We start from the raw sequence: 22,960 nt of genomic DNA on the forward strand, positions 1-22,960 counted from the left end.
ATATGAATGCATAGTCCAAAGTTTTGCAGATGATCATGTGAATTAATAATTATCGTTCGGTCAGAGGACGCACCGAGTCCAATATTTCTGCTTCATGCAACATTAATGATACCGGTGGTGACCGTGAAGCCTAGTTTAGACGACGTACAGGAAGTATTAACTTTAGTTGGTAAAACTATTGCTGGCGTTGCGAGAGGAGTGTCGCAATGGAATTCTAGAATAAATAAGGTATAATTTTTAACATATGTAGTATAATACATACAATGATAAACGTTTAGTATTACATGCCATTATTATATTAGTACTGTATCTATGTTACGATATAATGCTGTGATGTAAAACGTTTAATATATATTATAATATATTATATTATTTACCTTATTATAACACATTATTATTTTTTAATAATTCAGGATACATGGGGTCAAGCCTACTCCAAAAGGAATTTCGCAGATATCGTCATGCGCGCTCAGATGCAAGCAGCGAACAGGAAACAAGAAGAGCCAGAAGATGCAAGAGTCAGAAGACGAAGGCTGTTCAAAATTATCTCTGAGGAGAGATCAATTTTTCCTGTTCAAGAGCAGAATTTTCACGCAATGGTGATGGATAACAAAGAAGTGGTGAAACTATTATCCATGTTAAACACGTGCATGCAAGAATTCAAGCCAGTAAGAAATCTTATATATATTTGTAAATATTGTTCTGCTTGTAGTAACACAAATTTCTAATTATTATTACAGGACCTTGCAGAATTTATCGACAGGTGGAAGCCATATAAATTCTTGTGGAAGAATGAAAGAAGTATGCGGGAATTACTACAAATTTCTTTGCCTGAATTTGAATCTACGCTTCGACAGCACAGTGAACTTGAAGATCTTTTAGCAACTGAACCTGATATGGTCATTTTTGGAAGTTCCATCGCTGTCTCCACGGAGAAGCTGAAATATGGCTTATACACGGAAATCAAAGGTAAAGTAACATTAACTTAAGATTCGTAGGAGATTAATTATAATTTTCCTTCTATACGCACAATCTAGCGTTGAAGCTTCATAAAATAAATTGTTTTATGTTACTTTCCTTTTAATTATGATAACAGTGCAGTGCTACTGAATAGAAGTTTGGATCAATCCAAATACGTTCGAATCTCTTCTTCGTAACGCTTTCCGAAACAATATAATTTTCCCCCAATTTGAAATCAGATTGAATATATTAATCAAATATTTGTGTTGCTATTTATTATTCGTTATTCTTCACGAAAGAACAGCGATATTCGTGATGTGTAGATAAAAATAACGTCAAATGTATTACTAAAGTTCACAAAATAAAGCCAGATTTGAATTGTATTAAAACACTGTCGAAAAAAAAATATATATATATAATGAAATTCTCAAAATTCGCAAAATAGAAAATACATTAAAAAATGCAGTCATATTCTGAGACATAGACGCCTTTCTGACACAAATGTCCATAGCATGCACCCACAAAATTGGTCAAGCGATGAAAAAGAAGTACCGACGCGAAATGGAATATGTTTATGCGTTAATGAACGAAATGGAGCGTAAATTGGATCGTCAGATACGCGATCTGGACGACGTACGACTTATTATGGATACTTTAAAGAAAATTCGGGAACAAGAAGTTGACATGGAATTAAAAATCGACCCAATCGAGGAAGCCTTCAACATTGTCACAAGATACGAAGTACCAGTAGACCAAGAATGTCTGGAACAAGTTGATAACTTGAGATATACGTGGCAACAGTTGCTCGCACGAGCGCAAGAAAGTCACGTGTTGCTATTGAAGTTGCAGCCACAGTTCGAGGAAGACCTTAGAAACAATCTTGAGAACTTCCATATAGATAACAAGATGTATTGTGAGGAATACAGATCTTCTGGACCTATGCAGGCTGGTCTAAGTCCACGAGAAGCTTCAGATAGACAGATTTTGTTCCAAAATAGATTCGATGGCATGTGGAGAAAATTGCAAACTTACCAAAGTGGTGAAGAATTGTTTGGTTTGCCTACAACGGATTATCCTGAACTATCACAGATAAGAAAGGAGCTGAATTTGCTTCAGAAATTGTATAAATTGTACAATGATGTTATCGACAGGGTGAACAGCTACTATGACATTCCATGGAGTGAGGTAAAATATTTCTTCAAAAATGAATATCTGAAGCGATTCGTGAAAGTATATTTGCACATACTTAATAGAAAAATCTTTTATTTATATCATTAGATGTATTATGTATGATATTTTTAGATTTCATCAATCTTCCACAAATTCAAACAAATCCGAGAATGGTAATATTCAAATTTGATATTCTAATAGCTGTAACTTCGACAAAAAGAACAGACATTTTCTTATTTAAAAGTATTGATAATACATTGATCATTCATTAATATTAATTACACATCGAATATATTCGTGTAATATACGAATATTATATCAGAACATTATTACATATTGCAGATGTTAATTTAATATCGATCATATATATCGTACATAATACATCAATATTGAAAGCAAGATAACTTACGTTACCTATAACAAAGAATACTGATGCAATGTTCAGGTGAATATTGAGGACATAAACAACGAGCTAATGGAATTCCAAAACCGATGCCGCAAGTTGCCAAAGGGTCTGAAGGAATGGCCCGCGTTCTTCGCCCTAAAGAAAACCATCGACGACTTTAACGACATGTGTCCACTCCTAGAATTAATGGCCAACAAAGCCATGAAACCTCGCCACTGGCACAGGATCGTAGAAGTGACGGGCTACTCGTTTGACCTTGAAAGCGAGGGTTTCTGCTTGAAGAACATCCTGGAGGCGCCTTTATTGAAATATAAAGAGGACATCGAAGACATTTGCATTTCAGCCATGAAAGAAAAAGACATCGAGGCGAAATTAAGGACTGTGGTGAATGAATGGTCATCTCATGAGTTGACGTTCATGACGTTTAACAACAGAGGAGAATTATTATTAAGAGGAGACACCACTGCTGAGACGATTGGCCAACTGGAAGACAGTTTAATGGTGCTTGGCTCGTTGATGTCGAATCGATACAACGCGCCATTCCGCAAGCAGATACAACAATGGCTCACAGATCTGTCGAACACAAATGAAATATTAGAAAGATGGCTACTGGTACAAAATATGTGGGTTTATCTGGAAGCCGTGTTCGTTGGTGGTGACATAGCAAAACAATTACCGAAAGAAGCGAAAAGGTTTAGTAAGATTGATAAGAGCTGGCAGAAAATTATGCAAAGAGCACACGAAACTCCGGGAGTGGTACCATGTTGTGTAGGAGATGATTTGCTTAAGCAACTTCTGCCACATCTGCAGGAACAGCTAGAATTGTGTCAGAAATCTCTTAGTGGGTACGCATGCAATTATATGTAAATAGTAAACGAAATTGCTACAATGATTAATGCAATTGCAGATATTTAGAAAAGAAGCGTATGATGTTCCCAAGGTTCTTCTTTGTATCGGACCCTGCTTTGTTGGAGATACTTGGTCAAGCTTCTGATTCTCATACGATACAGAACCATCTGCTATCTATTTTCGACAATACGCGTTATGTGAAGTTTCATGATATTGAATATAATAAAATGACCGCTGTTATATCATCGGAAGGTGAAACGATCTTGGTACGTGTGGGATCTTGTTCAAAACATTTAATGATATATTTAAACGCTGAAATATAATATTATCGTGGTATCGCATTAACAAAAATATAATGCTAAGCAATTTTTGAAACGTAGCTTGAAAAAGCGGTGAGGGCAGAGGGCTCAGTAGAAACGTGGCTAACGCAACTTTTGCAAACATCGCAACAATCTTTACACTCGATAATCCGGCAGTGTTATTCAATGATAAATGATGCAAACTTTAATCTACTTACATTTTTGGATAAAATGCCAGCTCAGGTCGGTTTACTAGGAATACAAATGATCTGGACCAGGGACAGTGAGCTAGCTTTAGCTCAAGCTCGTGCAGATAAAAAGATTATGACAGAAACGAACAACAGATTCCTGGACTTACTAAATACATTGATCGATCAGACTACCAGAGATCTTGCAAAAATTGAAAGAACAAAATTTGAAACTTTGATTACAATTCATGTGCATCAACGTGATATCTTCGATATATTAGTAAGTTAAAGGAAAATAATATTAATATATACAGGGTGTCCTGCTGTATAGTGTGCAAACTTTGCTGCCAGAGAATATAATAAAGAACAGTCCAAGTATGACTAGTAAATCTAAAGTTTACGTTCTAATATAAGATTATTATTCTAGAGAATAAAAAATATAAAAATCTAGGGATCGAAACTAGAGTGTTATTGACATTTTTCTTTTTTCTTAAAAAATTATTTCTTTGTAAAATAATACAGAAAAATTCCACTTATCTGGACTTCACTTATTGTATTGAATTAGTGTCTAATTAGAAATTAGAAATTTCTTATTATACGACTCGAGTTATATGGTCTGTTTCTCCCCCGATGACTTCAAATAAATCGAATTTTACCATTTCTGTTTACCTCTGAAAGAATATTAATTTATGAGGTTTCATACACAGTGCCGTTTGAATGTACGATCACTGAACGATTTCGAGTGGCTGAAGCAATGCAGATTTTACTTCAAAGAAGATCTTGACAAAACATCGATCTGTATAACAGACGTGAACTTTACATATCAAAATGAATATCTAGGATGCACAGAAAGACTCGTGATTACTCCATTAACAGACAGGTAACTACAAATACGTACGGAAAAAATCTCACGGCAATAAATTACGATAAATACGTAAATATTATAAAATTATGTGTAGCTTTTTCATTTATCTATTCATCTATTTCATTTTTTACTTCATGTTTCTAGATGCTATATAACTTTGGCACAAGCATTATCAATGTCTATGGGTGGCTCACCTTGTGGTCCAGCCGGAACAGGCAAGACTGAAACTGTCAAAGATATGGGCAAAACTTTGGCCAAATATATAGTAGTATTCAATTGTTCGGATCAAATGGATTATAGAGGATTAGGACGTATCTATAAAGGACTAGCACAAAGCGGATCTTGGGGTTGCTTCGATGAATTTAATAGAATCGAGTTACCAGTGTTGTCTGTCGCTGCTCAACAAGTTGCAGTTGTTTTGGCTGCGAAGAGGGAGAAAAGGAAGCAGTTCGTTTTTACCGATGGAGACTTGATTGACATGTGTCCTGAGCTTGGAATATTTATAACAATGGTAAAAAAAAAAAGATAACAAACGTATTAATACTGTAATGTAAAGTTATTTTCTTGCAGGAAACTTTGTATGTGATGTAAAAGTTAGAATTATAAGATAAGAATTACGTTACAGAATCCTGGATATGCCGGTAGAAAAGAACTTCCAGAGAATCTAAAGATACAGTTCCGCACCGTCGCTATGATGGTACCTGATAGACAAATCATTATTCGAGTAAAACTAGCTAGTTGTGGTTTCCTGGAAAACATCACGCTTGCTCGGAAATTTTACACTTTATACAAATTGTGCGAAGAACAACTTACAAAACAGGTAATATATTTAAAAACACAATAATTAAATTGTAATTTCAATAAACATCCTGTTCATTTATGAAGGTCCATTACGACTTTGGTCTAAGAAACATATTGTCCGTATTAAGAACATTAGGAGCGTCGAAAAGGGTAAACTCCAAAGATTCTGAAAGCACGATTGTTATGCGTGTTTTAAGAGATATGAATCTTTCGAAGCTCATAGGTACATAATTATACTTATTACTATACTAAGAATATCTGCTATTACTACCTGCAAAGATACATGTATAAAATAAATGTTATCTATAAAATAAATATTAGTATCGAGTACATTAATCATTTTAGACGAGGACGAACCATTATTTATATCATTGGTGGCTGATCTGTTTCCAAATCAAGCTCTTGAAAAGACTTCTTATCCAGAGTTGGAAGCTGCTATTAGTCAACAAGTAGAAGAAGCTGGGTTGATATACCATCCACCGTGGGTGCTAAAATTAATACAGCTATACGAAACACAAAGGGTAAGACATGGAATAATGACCCTAGGTCCGACCGGTGCAGGAAAAACCACTTGTATACATATTTTGATGAAAGCTTTAACGCAATGCGGCAATTTCCATAGGTAATTACATTGACAAATATTTCTCTAATAATTTATATGGCAACATAAAAATTCATTCTTAGTCCGCGAAGTTATTTTTTTCGAAAAACGTTACAAAACACCATTAAAAATTGTTTTTTCACCAAATAATATAACTTAAAATGATTTAACTCGGTCAATGATCAGGAACGTATTTTACAGAGAGATGAGAATGAACCCAAAAAGTATAACAGCTGCTCAAATGTTTGGCCGATTGGACGTGGCGACTAATGATTGGACGGATGGAATATTTTCAGCTTTATGGCGCAAAACACTGAAATTAAAAGAAGGAGAGTACGTATGGATGGTGCTTGACGGACCTGTTGATAGTATCTGGATCGAGAACTTAAACTCTGTACTGGACGACAATAAAACTCTGACTCTTGCGAATGGTGACCGATTATCGATGTCATCTAATTGCAAGATCATCTTTGAGCCTCATAATATCGACAATGCAAGTCCAGCTACGGTATCTCGTAATGGAATGGTGTACATGAGTTCATCAGGATTGGACTGGAATCCTGTGGTGACTGCTTGGTTGAAAAGTCGAACACCTTTGGAGCAAGAAGTGTTTGGTCAATGTTTTACAGATTCTTTTACGCAGGTAAAGAAACATAATTGTCATTATATAAAATATTTAAAAACACATTATTCATAATTAGATTAAATAGAGGTACTTGCGCAAATTTTGTTCAAATGTTGATAAAGAAAATTAAATGTGAAGAAAATTATGTCTTATTTTCCAGATACTTCAATATATATTTTGTTGTTGATATTTCGAGTTTATATTTGTCCATTATCCCATATTTCCATTTGATCCATATGTGTAAATATTCAATTCTAAACAAATTAGTAATGTAATTACACATTAACATGAAAAATTAATCACATTGTTTTACCTTATTACGAAACTATTTTTCACATTTCATATTTCATATTTCCTGAAAAAATTACTATGAAAATATTAAGTTAATTCTAGAAACTATTTATTTGTATCCTAAATAAAATTTCTAACAATATTATTGTATTGTAACATTGTAATATTGTAATATTGTAATTGCTGCAACATATAATTAATTTATAGATTTATTCATGGAGCACTCAAGCTTTATCGTTGACAATAGACGTTCTACAATGCAACATAGTGCGACAAATGTTATGTCTCCTCGAGGGTCTAATTCCACCCGAAGTACGCATAGAAGAAGACAACGACGAAGAAACAGAAGATGAAAAACGCCAACCGATGACAGCCGAACATCTAAAACGTTTTTACGTTTTTGCTTTGGTGTGGGGTATAGGAGCACTATTAGAAACATCGGACAGGCAAAAGTATGACTCCTACCTGCGACAAAATTTCGAAAGTTTAGATTTACCAACGTCAGAAAAATACCCCGAAGCAAAATTGTTCGATTTCTATGTCAGTGAAAAGGGTAAATGGGATACGTGGACAAGCATGGTGACCAATTACGTTTATCCAGAGTATTCGACGCCTGATTACAGCAATGTATTGGTTCCTATACCTGATAATGTGAGAATACAATACCTAATCGATTTAATTGGTCGTCAAGATAAAGCAGTTTTATTAATAGGTGAACAAGGTTCTGCCAAAACCGTCATGATGAAGTCGTACATGAAAAAAGCGAACAGAGAGACCACTTTAAGTAGATCGTTCAATTTCAGCTCGGCTACGAGTCCATATCAGTTTCAGAAAACCATAGAAAGTTACGTGGAGAAACGTCTAGGTAGCATGTTTGGGCCTCCAGGAGGGAAAAAAATGTTGGTTTTCATCGATGATATAAATTTGCCACAAATAAACGAGTGGGGGGATCAAATCACCAACGAAATTGTTCGTCAAACGATGGATATGAAAGGATTTTATTCTTTAGAGAAACCTGGAGACTTTACTAGCATCGTAGACGTAACATTTTTGGCAGCAATGTGTCAACCAGGTGGTGGAAGGAATGACATTCCTCTAAGATTGAAGAGACAGTTTTGTATTTTCAATTGTACGCTACCTAACGAAGCATCCATTGATCGCATTTTTAGCGTGCTCGGAGAAGGTCATTACAACGCTAAAAGAGGATTTTCAACGGAAGTTAGGAATCTCGTCAATAAAATGGTTCCCCTGACAAGAACACTTTGGGAAAGAACTAGAGCTAATTTATTACCTACACCAGCCAAGTTTCACTATACCTTTAATCTTCGAGATTTATCAAGAATTTGGCAAGGTATGCTTGGTACACTATCCACAGTTATCGATAAGGAAAGTGTGCTTATGTTGCTGTGGAAACACGAGTGCAGTCGCGTATTCAGTGATAGATTCACTATACAAGCGGATAAAGACTGGTTCGATGAAGAAATTCTGAAAGTTGTTGATGAAATGCTAGGGAAGGATTATACGAACATGCTCGATCAAGATCCTGTATTCGTAGATTTCATGAGGTAAGTATTATCAGTACGATCAACCGCGTACTTAATTTAAGTCAGATTATTTAGCTTATCACAACAGTAATATCGTCGATCGAAAAACAGGCGTGATAAAACTTCTACCTTAAACAAATATTAACATGTTTATTAGCATTAGGAAATCATAAGAATTGCTCAATTACACGCACTTTTTACCATTTTCGTAACAATTTTTAGAGATGCGCCCGAACCAACTGGTGAAGAAGGTGAAGACGCCGACGTTGAGTTACCGAAAGTATACGAACCCGTTTATGACGACCAAATCCTCAGGGACAGACTAGAAATGTTCCTTTCGCAATTCAACGAAATGCAAAGAGGTTCTGGTATGGATTTGGTCTTCTTCCCCGATGCCATGCTACATTTGGTTAAAATATCTAGAGTCATTAGGCATCCAAAAGGGAATGTAATGTTAGTAGGTGTCGGAGGATCTGGCAAGCAAAGTCTCACGAAATTATCATCCTTCATTGCCGGCTACAAAACGTTTCAAATCACTTTGACAAGATCTTACAACGTAGCAAATTTTTTAGAAGATCTAAGATATCTCTATCGAACATGTGGAGCTCAAGGAAAGGGTACGACGTTTATATTTACTGATCTGGACATTAAAGAGGAGGGCTTCTTGGAATACTTGAATAATATTTTGAGCTCCGGGGTTATCAGCAACTTATTCACTCGTGACGAACAGCAAGAGATCATTTCAGAATTGACGCCTATCCTGAGACGCGAAAATCCAAAACGAACGATCAACAACGAACTCGTAATGGATTTCTTTCTTCAGAGGACCTGTCAAAATTTACACGTAGTATTTTGTTTCTCTCCCGTTGGCGAAAAGTTTAGAAATCGTGCTCAACGTTTTCCAGCTCTCATATCAGGCTGCACGATCGATTGGTTCCAACCTTGGCCCAGAGACGCTCTAATCTTAGTTGCTAAACACTTTCTGCATGACTTTAACATAGCTTGTACCAGCGAAGTCAAATCTGAATTGGTAAATGCCTTAGGCTCCATACAGGATATTGTTTCTCTGACGTCCGCGGAATACTTTCAAAGATTTCGTCGCGCTACTCACGTCACGCCAAAATCGTATTTGAACTTCATCGGTGGCTACAAAAATATCTACCAAAGCAAACAACATGAACTAGGCGAGGGAGCTAGGCGCATGGATACTGGCTTAGCGAAGCTGGAAGAAGCTTCCATATCAGTTGAGATCTTGAAAAGAGATCTAGCTGAGATGGAAAAAGAGCTAGTTCAAGCATCTGAAAAAGCAGAAACTGTCCTCTTGGAAGTAACAGAAAGAGCAATGCAGGCAGAGGCATTTAAGAATCAGGTACAAAAAGTGAAAGAAAAAGCTGAGCAATTGGTAGCTTGCATAGCAGAAGAAAAAGCCTTGGCTGAACAAAAGCTAGAGGCTGCTAAGCCTGCGCTGGAGGAAGCAGAAGCTGCTTTGAACACTATTAAACCGGCTCATATAGCTACCGTTAGAAAATTGGGTAGACCGCCTCATCTCATTATGAGAATTATGGATTGTGTGTTAATTCTATTTCAACGTAAAATTGGATCGGTTGTTCCGGATACAGCTGCGCCATGTCCAAAGCCTTCTTGGGCAGAATCGTTGAAGTTAATGGCCAGCACCACGTTCTTGCTTCAATTACAAAACTATCCGAAAGACATAATAAACAACGAGATGGTTGAATTACTTCAACCTTACTTTAAGATGGAGGACTATAACATGGAAACTGCTAGACGAGTTTGCGGTGACGTGGCAGGTTTATTGTCCTGGACAAAGGCAATGGCTTTTTTCCATTCGGTGAATAAGGAAGTCCTGCCACTGAAGGCTAATTTAGCGTTGCAGGAAGCAAGACTCAAGGTAGCCATGGAGGATCTGGCAAACGCCGAGAGAGAATTATCGGAAAGAGAAATGGCCTTGCAAGCGGTTAAGGAACAATATGACTCTGCTGTTTCGGAGAAGCAAAGATTGACAGAAGCTGCAAACGTGTGTCTTAGGAAAATGACAGCTGCAACCGCATTGATTAACGGATTAGGCGGTGAGAAAATACGCTGGACGGAGCAAAGCAGTGAATTTAAAATTCAGTTAGGTCGACTAGTTGGAGACGTTTTACTAGCAACTGGCTTTTTATCGTACTGTGGACCATATAATCAACAGTACAGAGCTAGCTTAGTGTCATCTTGGATGAACATTTTGGCAACTAAATCCATTCCCTTCACTAAAAATCTGAACATTACAAACATGCTCGTAGACAGTGCGACAATGTCGGAATGGACGCTTCAAGGATTACCAAATGACGAATTGTCTGTGCAAAACGCGCTTATTGTAACTAAATCCTCCTCCTATCCTCTGTTAATAGATCCTCAGAATCAAGGGAAAATGTGGATAAAGAACAAGGAATGCATGAACGAACTACAGATTACGTCTCTTAATCACAAATATTTTAGGACTCATCTTGAAGACAGTCTCTCTTTAGGCAGACCATTGCTGATAGAAGACATCGCGGAAGAGTTAGATCCAGTTCTCGATAACGTGCTTGAAAAGAATTTTATTAAATCCGGTTCCATCGAAAAAGTAATCGTCGGTGACAAAGAATGCGATGTAATGCCCGGTTTTATGTTGTACATCACCACGAAATTACCAAATCCTGCTTACAGTCCTGAAATTTCAGCAAAGACATCGATAATCGATTTTACCGTCACGATGTTAGGCCTGGAAGATCAGCTACTTGGTAGAGTTATCCTTATGGAAAAGGCAGACTTAGAAGCCGAAAGGGTGACTCTGTTCGAATCTGTGATGACGAACCAACGATCAATGAAAGAACTCGAAAGCACTCTGTTACATCGACTCACCTCTTCCGAAGGCTCTTTAGTAGACGATGAAGCGCTTATAAATGTGCTCAGAGAAACCAAAGTAACTGCAGAATCGGTTAATGAAAAACTAAAGGTGTCTGCGTTAACGGAAAAGAAGATCATGCTAGCCCGAGAAGAATTCCGCGCTGTCGCGTCGAGAGGATCTATTTTGTATTTCCTTATTGTAGAGATGAGCAACGTAAACGTAATGTACCAAAATTCGTTGCGACAATTTCTGACTATATTCGATAATTCCATTACCAAATCTGTGAAAAGTCCTATCACTGGTGAAAGAATAAACATAATTCTTCGTCACCTTACCTACGAAGTGTGGGCCTTTACTCTGAGAAGTCTATACGAACGACACAAATCGTTGTTCACCTTGATGCTAGCTATGAAGATAGACTGTCATCGAGGTGTAATTTCTCATACAGAGTTCAATGCTTTTATTAAAGGCGGTGCATCCTTGGACTTAAACGCAGTTACACCTAAACCATTCAGGTGGATTCTTGACATAACTTGGCTGAATCTAGTCGAGATCAGCAAACTAGACACGTTCTCGGATATTCTAACGAAAATCGAATTCAGCGAAAGAGAATGGCGAATATGGTACGAAAGAGAGAAACCCGAGGAAGAGGAACTTCCTTGCGGATATCAGAAGAAACTCGACGTATTTAGAAAATTACTTTTGATCAGATCGTGGAGTCCAGATCGAACTTTGTCCCAGGCGAAAAAATACGTGGTTGAATCATTAGGGAAAGAGTATGGAGAAACGAAGATCTTGGATCTAGAAGCTACGTGGTTAGAGTCTGAAGTTAGATCACCGCTTATATGTATATTGTCGATAGGATCAGATCCTAGCCCACAGATTACTGCACTGGCAAAGCAAAAAGTCATCCGTAAGCAAGTTGAGAACGTTTAACTTTATATAAATATAAAAATAAAAATAAGCTACGATTTCATTTAAAAGTATAATTTATATTTAATGTATATTTAAGAATTGCGATCGGTGTCCATGGGACAAGGCCAAGAATTTCATGCTCGAAAATTGATCTCGGACGCTATGAATGCTGGTACTTGGGTATTGCTACAAAATATTCACTTATCACTTCCTTTTTGCACGGAAGTTATGGACGCTCTAGTTGAAACAGACATTGTGCACGAAGCATTTAGGCTTTGGATGACTACAGAAGTTCATCCACAATTTCCTATTGGTTTATTGCAGGTCTTTCCTTACATCTGTCAGAAGGGTTAATTTATAGACAAATAAGTTCTTTCTTATAATCAGCATCATTTCAGATGGCCATCAAATTTACGAACGAACCACCGCAAGGTATTAGAGCCAGCTTGAAAAGAACTTACCAAGGCGTAACGCAGGATACATTAGATTACAGTACGCAAACACAGTGGCCACCTTTACTGTATGCTGTTGCATTTCTACATACGGTAGTTCAAGAACGTAGAAAATTCGGACCTCTTGGTTGGAACGTACCATACGAATTTAATCAAGCTGATTTTGCTGCTTCCGTTCAGTTTATACAGAATCATTTGGATGAAATGGATCCAAAACGGGGAGTATCGTGGCCAACTATTTGCTATATGCTTGGAGAGGTTTGAAAATTGTATTAATTATACAAATATTTATTAAAATACTTTTGTGTTACCTTATTTTTGGTGATTTACTATTAGTATATCATCGAGTTGCACGTGGTTGATCCCAAACAAGTAAATCTTCAAAATGATCACACTTCAAAATAATTACAAACATAAAACTGAAACGAAAATACAAAAGTTCGTTATATCTAACTATTTTATATTTATTTCTATATGCAGGTTCAGTACGGTGGTAGAGTCACTGATGACTTCGACAAGCGTTTGTTAACTACATTTACACACGTTTGGTTTTGCGATGTACTATTGCGACCTGGCTTCGAATTTTATCGTGGATACAAAGTACCACAAACTAAGAATCTTCAGGGATACTTGGATTACATCGATAGCTTGCCTGCAACCGATACGCCGGAAGTGTTTGGTTTGCATCCAAATGCAGACATTACTTACCAAATAAATACAGCGAAAGGAATACTTGACACGATTTTGAGTGTTCAACCAAAAGAGGGGAATGCACAAGGCGGTGAAACTAGAGAAAACGTCGTCTATAAACTTGCTAACGATATGCTAGCCAAATTACCGAAGCAATATAATTCTTTTGAAGTGAAAGAAGCACTTCAACGAATGGGTGCACTGTTACCGATGAATATATTTTTGAGACAAGAAATCGACAGGTATACTTTCTTACATTCTCTTTTTTATGTCTAAATAATTTGCTTACTAGTCTAATTTCTACAGGATCACCAGAGTCATTAAAGAGGTGTATAACACTTTAACAGATTTGAAATTAGCTATCGAAGGTACCATTGTGATGAGCCAAGGTTTACGAAAGTCACTGGATGCGATGTACGATGCTCGCATTCCCGAGAAGTGGCTAAAAATTTCCTGGGAATCGGCAACGCTTGGATTTTGGTACACAGAACTTTTAGAACGAGATCATCAATTCAGACAATGGTGCATTTATGGCAGACCTAAGGTCTTTTGGATGACTGGATTTTTCAATCCTCAAGGATTTCTAACTGCAATGAGACAAGTTAGACAAATATTCCTTTTTCGAAAATACTAAATTTAAAATTAATTTTTTTTCAACGATAAATGAAATTTATTATTATACAATACCTCGAATGAATTAAAAATAATTACTCGTGATATCGTTTCTTGAATTGCATCGATAAGAAAGCTGTCCAATATTTACAAATTTGAAACAAAATAATTTTGATTTTCAAATCTCTATATTTCGCAGGAAGTAACTCGAGCACATAAAGGTTGGGCTCTTGACTCTGTTGTATTACAAAATTTAATTACAAGATTTAACAAGGAAGATATAAAAAATCCACCTCAGGAGGGAGTATACGTTCATGGCCTATTTTTAGAGGGTGCTTCGCTTGATCGTAAAACCAGCAAATTAGTAGAAAGTAAACCGAAAGTTCTATATGAACAAATGCCTGTGATTTACATTTACGCAATAAACACAACTGCAGGAAAAGATCCAAAACTTTATGAATGTCCCATATATAGAAAACCACAAAGAACAGATTCGAAGTACATCGGATCGATCGATTTTGAAACTGATCATAACCCTCGACATTGGACGCTACGAGGTGTAGCGCTTTTGTGTGATATAAAGTAATTTCTGCTATAATGTACTCGCTAAATACCAATCACATTATGTAATACTAAAACGTCAGATATAATGCATGTCAAACAATACCAGTTTGTACCATGTAAGGTTTATCAGATGTTTATGTACATCCTTTCAAAGCATTAAAATTTTCAATATATTCAAATACTCGACATTACTTTCTTTTTCTTAATTAAAAAGAAAACAAAGTAAAGTTTTAAAATTCTGCTTCAAAATAGTTTTTATTAAATTTTTACCATTCTTGCCACTTATTTTACAGCCTGATTTTATATAAAAGAAATAAAAAATTTTGGATTACAAATGATAAAGATTTAAAGATTTGTATAACTTAATTCTAAAGTGAACATATTTGTATTCCAATGCGATATGATATATACATATAACATCCTTCATGCCTTAATGATTTGATATAAGTCTTCTGAATTAATTACCAGACAAATGGTATTAATATAGAAGGTAAATAGTAATATATAAAATTTGGCTAATAATTCTCAAAAAATATATGAATTACTTGTTTACATCCGTCTTGGTATTTTCGGAACGAAAATTTAAGATTCTGCAAAAAAAAGAAGAAAATATAATATAACAATTTAACCTGTGAAATAATAATTATCGTTCAGGTTTTATACCTTACATCTTGATAGAGGATAGATGTTTATATTTTCATATTTCAAATTCTGCTCATCATATTTAATAATTTTAAATAGAACAATTAATGTTATTCGAATATCCTTTTCATAATATATAATAATTTCAAATAATACAAGTATTTATACATACCAAGTGTATACTCTGAGATTACCCATCATTTTTCAGGCAGTTTCCTATAATTTGCCAAAGAAATGTTTTAGATAAAAATTAGTTTTAGGTCTGCTATATATTTGGATATTAAAAATATCCAAGAAAAAATTTTTTCGATAGAAAGTTTTTTTTAAATGGCAGACTCACAGCTGACGATAAGATAGATAAATTCAATGACCTATCGCGCTATGATTTTGAAATAACCTTGAACTTTGAAATGTAGATTACATCAATAAGAATATCACATTAATACATACATATTACATCAATAAGGAAAATTATTTTATTTTGATTAAATTATATATTCAAAATAAGACTAAAACTACCAAACTAATAAATTTATCGAGTAAATCCAACGATATTGATAATACATTTTTATATTACATATTACAATGAACTACAACTGTATATCGCACATAAATTTCTGAATTCGGTCATCTCAAGGTCATTGTATGGTAAGCTGTTGAATTCGTGTTAATATCAGCTAAAACTCTATAAAATCCAAAATATAAAGTGCCATTTAATAAAGATAACGTAACCTTAATTTTTTTATTGAAAAGAAATTTTCTTGGATGTTTTTATATCGAGTATGTAGCGGACTCGAAACTACCTAAGCTTTATTGAAAACATTTCTTTAGCAGATTGAAAAATAGTGGTTAATCTCAAAGGATTGTGTATAATATACTAAATTATTAATTTATGTAACAATTATGTGGTGTGCTACATAAATATTATATATTTACGTATATATAAAATGATACACTATTATATATTATAAAGTATCTCACCCATATATAGCTTATACTATTTTGTAACAGAAGTAAAAATTATATAAATGTTTCTATTTGAAGTAAGATCTATAATAAAAAGTCCTCGCTTTTCTCTCTCTCTCTCTCTCCCTCTCTCTCTCTCTCCCCCCCCTTCTCTCCCATAGAAATTGTTTAATTGATATAGCAAGCTTAACTGATATCTAACTTTAATATATTAAAATATAGTAAAAAAAAAAAAAAATTATACAATTATTCTTCCAATATAAACATATTCTTTGAGACGAATATTTTGAAATTTATTTATTTTATGTGTAGTTATTCTATCTTTATTTTAAAAGAAGTATCAAAGTTTTAATCAATTTTATTATTGTATGCATTTGAGCTTCTGCTTTTGTATCTCCTATTGCAAATTCAACAATACTAGGAGACGTATCTATTCTCATAGTTACAACGAATTTCTCCAGAATTGAAGGAAATACTGAAGTTGTTACATCTAACCCCATGATTGCCAAGACATCTTGTAATTTGTTTAGCAGATCTTCTACAAAATCTTCAGAAATATGACTTTCATTTTGTGAAATAATAGATGTGAATTTTTCAGTTAGTTCTTTCTGCATTTCAGTATCAAACAAATTCTTAAACTGTAAATGATACTCTGATATCTTAACACCTAAATTAATTTTTCTAGATGTAGGTAACCTTGAAAGTGCAGGATATCGAGCTTTAGCAATTTGACTATGATCTTTCCTTTCATCTAATTCTTTATCAGTTCCGATGTTTAAGCCATTTGTCAATTCGTTTATTTTATCTAACATCTTTTTAGCAGCCTCCTGTTTAGCTTGCTTTTTTGTTCTTGCAACACCAGTCTCTTTAAAAGTTGTTACTGTGCATTGAATACTAAATATTTTTGCATGTGGAGGTCCAACCTCATTAATTTGCTTATACTTAGGTTCTTGTAAATTGTTTTCAATACATAAATCCTACAATAATATGCATATAAATATTATTGTACTGATACAAACTAAAAGTAAATAAACATAACTTACTTGTAAAGCACCAACTGCATTAATAAATGGTACATCTGGTGGAGTTCTTTTTACCTCAGGAATTGTTGGTGGTAAAGGGGTTCTTACAGAAGATTGTGCTGGCGATGCTGGTAATTGTAGATGACCTCTATGTGCTGCAATAGCTTCTAACATTGCCTTTGCAGCTTCATGCTTTGCATCCTTTTTAGAACGTCCAATACCAGTAGCAGTAAGACCTTCACATGTTACCCGATATGTAAAAGTATTTATATGCGTGCCTCCTCCATCATGTATAAGCTCATAATTAGGCATTACTAGATTTTTTGCCATTATTTCATGTAAAATAGATACTGGTGTTTTATCCATTATGGATTGTTGCAAATTTATCTAACCTAGTTTTAAAAATTTGTATCTATATTATAATTTTCTGCAATCAGTAACATTAATGTATCACCATATTTAGTTAAATACATATATTTTTTATTTACTATATGTTGTTATCTGTAAAAGAAAGAAAACGACTAAATCTAAACATGCTGTAAATATTTATATATATCTAGAAAGAGTGAAGCGTTCTTCAATAAAAATATATTCAAATTTATAATACAATATATATAATTAAGAATAATTACCGTTCAACGATAAATGGATTACAATAGTAACTCTATGTGTTGTACCACTTCTATTGATCACTTTATACTCACACTCAAAGTTTTAAACGCGAAACGAACCTCAACCTTTCCTATTTCCTTAACAATTATTAGTAGTATTCTTGAGTGCGTACTAGTCAAAGTACAGGAAGTCCCGATTAGACAATCATAAATAAACATCCGAGAAAAAGAGGTTCATGGAAATCTAATATACCGAGAAAGTACAATTTTTATCTTCATGATTTGTTTACAATTAAGTAGTTGAAAATAAAATTTATTTTATAATTAATAAAACCATACCATATAAGGTACAAAAGAAAACTAACGAATAACGAATGTACTAGAAAGGACGATTTAGGAGTAAACACAGACATTAGAAATAAGCCAACGGAAGTAAATTTACATAAAAACCGATCATTATGTGAAACGAAATAAAATATATTTCAATTCACATCAATATATATGAAAAAGTCCATGAAGTTAATATTTGCTAACATCTGATAATATTATTTCAAGGATTTTCAATATTAACATAATTGAAAGAAAACTGAACATAATTGAAAATTCTATTTAAAATAGTTTATTGCCAACACAAGAATACATACATTCTAGGAGAGTGTTCTTAAACTAATTAAGGCTTATTTTAATGAAATAATATAAACGAATAATATCCAAATTTTATAAAAATTAAGTGTAATATTCATCGTATTATTGCTACATATCAATACTATGAACATTTGATATTAATATATTTTGCATAAAATTATATAAAATAACATACGCTAAATAAAAATTCGTACTCTTTATAAAATATACTAATATATATAAATATACTAATATAATATAATACATATATATATAATATATATATATATACATATACATATATATGTATAGTCCTTAATATTTGAATTTAAAGTATCATAGTTTTATAGAAAATTGCCTATTATGTGTACAGTGCAGTGTAGTGGTTTCTAATCTTAGTAAGTCGTATTTAGTATTTACTGGCAGTTTCAGTGGCTACAGTGAAATTTTGTTGTCTTGTTAATAATTAATGCAAATTGTTGTTATATGTATATCGGCAGAGAAGAGTGGATAAAAGCATAACGTTAATTAAGTATTCAAGTAATAATGAATTTGAGCTTTTTGAAAAATTGCATTATAGAATTGAAAATTATATCAAAACATGTTAGATGTTTACATTTCTTGGGAAGTTCCAGAAATGTTTTAATGTCATCAACAAATACATGTACTAATTTGTACGATTTTTCACCCAAATTGTATAATATAAATAAGTTTTTTACTGGTGATATATTGTTAAAAAGTAAAGACCGACCTAGCAATAAAAAATCAGTGATACATGTTAATCTTAATGAAATATCTGACATTGTAAAGGTAGAACGTATGATGTCACAATTTGATGGAGCAATTGAAAGATATAAAGATGAAATGGTAAAAAACTTAGCTGTACGTACAAGAGTAGGTGCTGTTGAAGAGTTGACTATAACATTCGAAGATGAAGAACATAATCTTGAAGAGCTTGTAGATATTAATCGAAAACCTAATATGGTATTGCTCAATGCATCTGCATTTCCACAAATAATCCCAAATATTTTAGAAGCTTTATCAAAATCGAATATGAATTTAAATCCACAACAAGATGGTACAACAATTTATATTCCATTACCTAAGTAAGCTTTGTTAATATTAAATGCTTCATGCGTGTTGTTTTTATCTAATATTAATGTTGTTATAAAATTTTATAGAGTTACAAAAGAACATAGAGAATGTTTGGCAAAAACAGCAAAACAATACTTTGTTAAGTGCAAAAATATTATTTGTGATATAAGAAACGAACATATTAGAGACTTGAAAAAAAAAGAAGGTTTACCAAAAGATTTAACATTTAAAGCTGAAAGTTATGTAAGTGCTCTACAAAAACAATATGTAAATAAAGCGGAAGAACTGTTGAAAGCAAAACAGAAAGAACTTTTAGGTGAATCATAAACATTTCAAATGCATGATCGTAAACATGTGCATATATCCATGTATATATAATAAATAATGACCATAGTGTAATAAACATTATTGTCATCTATTTTGTTAATGTACTTTATACCATTGTATCATTTTAAATCATGTTTATAACAATTTCTTGAAACTAATATGGAATAACTAAATAAAATTATTGGCGATTAAACGGTATTTTTATAAAGAGTAAGAAGTTGACATCGCTGTTCTATTTTATAATTCGATTTTTTTTACTACGTGCAAGACAATATATTTTTCGTAACATTAATTAAATATTAACATAATTGGACTTGGAAAATTACCATACTATAGTTCATTTATAGTCAATATTTTTTCTAACATAGTTTAAAAGAGCTTCGCAAAGTGATTTTGTAGCAGTTTTTAAAACTTCTTTTCTATGAAAACTTATGCTAAGTCGAAGATAATTATGAGATTTCCCTGAATATGAGAATAGTATCCCTGGTATGGCGGATACTTTGTATTTTTTCTGACACCATTGAATAAAATCAGCGGCATTTATTTCTACAAATAAATTATATTTCCATATATTAGAAATTTTCTTCATGATAATAATAATAATCATAATAGAAAATTTTAGATGAAAATATATTACCTAAAGGAAGATGAATCCATACAAAGTAACCACCTTCTGGTTTTTTATATGAACAGCATCGTGGTAAATAGTAGTCCAATACATTACATAATATTGATAGCTGTTCCTGTGTAAAATATACTTAGCTATTTTTTAGTTGTATGTTTTATGTACATTTTTAAATATACCTTTCGTTTCATTATTTATATAAATTTATATCTTAATAAATATAATTGTGGAAGGATGGATATTTAAATGTTGTACAGAAAACAATAATTTTAGATATTTCAGTTTAGTTTAGAAAATATACCTTATATATTTGAGTTAATTTATCGAGATAATTATCTTGAAGATTTAGCTGTAGTAAACTTGTAACAACACCGGAAACGTAATGATTAACTGCGCCACCATTGCACAAGATTCCTCTAGATAGAATATGGATTTACATATAAGAGTTAAAACAGCAGTACACGCTAAAAAAATCTTTAGAAATTGTTTGTGTTTAAATTTCATAATTAATACTTGTTGTGTTTAATATTTGATGAAATGAAGAAAGTAAAATAAAAAATAAGTGTCATATTTACGAAAGTCTAAAGATTTTAGCAATTCGTGGACTACATTCGATCCATCCAAAGCGAAATGCGGAAGAAAAAATTTTTGAAAACGATCCATTTGATACAATATTGCCAGCTTTATACTCAGGATCCGTTTGTTTATCATAGCAAAATAATCGATGTGGCGGTAAACCGTCTCCATAATACAGTAAATTATATATATCGTCACAAGCTATTAATATAGAACTTTTTCATGCTATTTCAACAAGATGCTTACAATTTTCTATTAAAAAGAGGAGGATTAAACAACAACTGGAATTTTTAATAGATTTTGATAAGACGTATCAATTGTAACTTATCAGGTGGTAAAGTTGATCCAGTCGGATTATGAAAAGTGGGAATCGTGTAAAACATAGCCCAGAATATTTTTTGCTCATTCGTTAAAAAATTACCATTGCGTTTTTCTTCCACAATCATTTTTTCAAATTCATCTAAAATATTTTTTCATTATTTAGCTGTTTTATGTTATTACGTATTTAACAAAAAACAATCGATGACAAATAAAAAAATATTAAATATGTTTCAATTGATATAATTTTATTCTAATCAAGACATCAAATTTGATCAAAGATTTATAGGATGATACCAGCCTGATTAAATATGCTGATTAGATATGCTAAAATATGATTTTCGCCTTTTAAAGATAATTTTACTTTTTACAATTGATTTGATTTACTATTTTTACAATTGATTGTTATTCGACCGAGAAAAAAAATAAACTCGTTATGATAGTACCTGCGACTATTTTCATTAATGGAAATTGTCTGAAAGCGTCTAATGCTGTCATGTAAGTAACTTCTTCTACAAAAATTATCCCGTTTGGTGAAAGAATGGTATTTAACAAAAGTTGTAAACCATGCGAAGCTCCGCATGTTAAAATTAAATTTTCCCGTTTCACAGCATCGCCGTAACGTCTGCTCAAAAATCTTGTCAATTCTTCGCGACACTCCCATAAGCCTGCTGTGATGCCATATTGAAACAGATAATACTTTCCTTCTTTCTTTTCTTCTTCCTACAACGAAATATATTTTAACGTATATTAACAATAAAACGTATTGAAACGTGTAATGTAGTACGTAATGTATTAAGTTTTTACCAATCTCTAGACAGTTTTGGAGCAAGTCAGGACCGGGAACACCGACTGTTAAGTTTGTTGATTCTTCATTGTAGACATTAAATATAGAATCATCGTTGAAAAGATGTCTCTGATAAGGATCACTTATTGTTTCCATGTTGCAAGTTGTGTATTTTCGATAAATAATCCAATGAATTTGATGAAGATTTCTTTTCGATAAATAAGCTGTTAACTCGTCTTCCACCCTAATTTAACCACCTTCTTTTCTGATATATTTACTAATTTATGTGTAAAATCTGATTCATAAGTAAATATAAAAGATATGATTCGATGATTGTTCGTTTAGTCTTATATTAGATATTAAAATACAATAGATTGTGATGCTAGCAGATTAAAATGTGACTGAAGCAAATAAGGCTCGCATATACGTACATCGAACCACTATTATGCGTAATTGACGAAAGCAGTTGCAAATACACTTCCGTTTATATATGTCGAGTCATAAAAACGCTTGTTACATAGCAGAGTGCATATTTTCTTGTTGACGGACAAATAAATAATTTGCTAAACATATAACAATATAAGAACACAAAAGATAGAAACACAGTTACACGTGTCTTACTTGAAAACGTTTTCGTCTTTTTTGCCA

General features: G+C 33.2%; 4 protein-coding genes and 1 long non-coding RNA gene across 11 annotated transcripts in view; 2 read left to right on the forward strand and 3 right to left on the reverse strand.

Moving 5' to 3' along the window:
• Positions 1-15,342, forward strand: part of LOC126915048 (dynein axonemal heavy chain 5) — a 28,420-nt gene extending 13,078 nt beyond the window's left edge. The window contains exons 7-26 of one of the 3 annotated variants that reach the window (XR_007710004.1): positions 65-228; positions 414-668; positions 741-969; positions 1,472-2,145; positions 2,576-3,381; positions 3,444-3,651; positions 3,766-4,152; positions 4,580-4,752; positions 4,882-5,248; positions 5,363-5,557; positions 5,623-5,761; positions 5,884-6,160; positions 6,341-6,782; positions 7,263-8,620; positions 8,822-12,399; positions 12,499-12,725; positions 12,800-13,111; positions 13,334-13,785; positions 13,891-14,144; positions 14,355-14,597. Coding sequence is in view for 2 of the 3 variants with exons in the window: in XM_050719357.1 (XP_050575314.1) it covers positions 65-228; positions 414-668; positions 741-969; positions 1,472-2,145; positions 2,576-3,381; positions 3,444-3,651; positions 3,766-4,152; positions 4,580-4,752; positions 4,882-5,248; positions 5,363-5,557; positions 5,623-5,761; positions 5,884-6,160; positions 6,341-6,782; positions 7,263-8,620; positions 8,822-12,399; positions 12,499-12,725; positions 12,800-13,111; positions 13,334-13,785; positions 13,850-14,144; positions 14,355-14,741 (10,925 nt within the window). In the remaining variant the exon portion in view is untranslated. Of the gene's footprint in view, positions 1-64; positions 229-413; positions 669-740; positions 970-1,471; positions 2,146-2,575; positions 3,382-3,443; positions 3,652-3,765; positions 4,153-4,579; positions 4,753-4,881; positions 5,249-5,362; positions 5,558-5,622; positions 5,762-5,883; positions 6,161-6,340; positions 6,783-7,262; positions 8,621-8,821; positions 12,400-12,498; positions 12,726-12,799; positions 13,112-13,333; positions 13,786-13,849; positions 14,145-14,354 lie in introns of all 3 variants that reach the window. The other 2 variants (XM_050719357.1, XM_050719356.1) reach the window with 2 other exon arrangements.
• Positions 5,547-6,645, reverse strand: LOC126915171 (uncharacterized). Its single transcript, XR_007710044.1, has 2 exons — positions 6,499-6,645; positions 5,547-6,026 (listed from the first exon to the last, which is right to left on the reverse strand). It is a non-coding gene; the product is annotated as an uncharacterized LOC126915171 (long non-coding RNA).
• LOC126915126 (RISC-loading complex subunit TARBP2-like) lies at positions 14,956-18,372 on the reverse strand. Of its 5 annotated transcripts, none has more exons than XR_007710031.1 (4): positions 18,054-18,372; positions 17,371-17,741; positions 15,383-17,304; positions 14,956-15,309 (listed from the first exon to the last, which is right to left on the reverse strand). XR_007710031.1 is itself a non-coding variant. In XM_050719553.1 (3 exons), exons 2-3 carry the CDS (start codon positions 17,713-17,715, stop codon positions 16,651-16,653), a joined length of 999 nt encoding a protein of 332 aa, XP_050575510.1. In that variant the 5' UTR covers positions 17,716-17,850; positions 17,982-18,372; the 3' UTR covers positions 15,265-16,650. The 5 variants fall into 5 exon arrangements, 1 of the variants encoding a protein (XP_050575510.1); XR_007710030.1 differs by having other exon boundaries at positions 17,371-17,850; XR_007710029.1 differs by having other exon boundaries at positions 17,982-18,372.
• A 525-nt stretch (positions 18,373-18,897) lies between these two features.
• LOC126915541 (ribosome-recycling factor, mitochondrial) lies at positions 18,898-20,097 on the forward strand. The gene is made up of 2 exons (XM_050720303.1): positions 18,898-19,690; positions 19,766-20,097. Exons 1-2 carry the CDS (start codon positions 19,131-19,133, stop codon positions 20,004-20,006), a joined length of 801 nt encoding a protein of 266 aa, XP_050576260.1. The 5' UTR covers positions 18,898-19,130; the 3' UTR covers positions 20,007-20,097.
• LOC126915545 (uncharacterized) lies at positions 20,079-22,893 on the reverse strand. The gene is given in 7 exon segments (XM_050720308.1): positions 20,079-20,552; positions 20,644-20,749; positions 20,933-21,047; positions 21,207-21,459; positions 21,518-21,691; positions 21,972-22,248; positions 22,313-22,893. Coding segments are annotated over 7 exon segments (1,290 nt in total). The 5' UTR covers positions 22,469-22,893; the 3' UTR covers positions 20,079-20,343.
• Positions 22,894-22,960: the final 67 nt, after the last annotated feature.

Source organism: Bombus affinis, chromosome 4 (genome assembly GCF_024516045.1).
Source record: "Bombus affinis isolate iyBomAffi1 chromosome 4, iyBomAffi1.2, whole genome shotgun sequence".
Classification (NCBI taxonomy): domain Eukaryota; kingdom Metazoa; phylum Arthropoda; class Insecta; order Hymenoptera; family Apidae; genus Bombus; species Bombus affinis.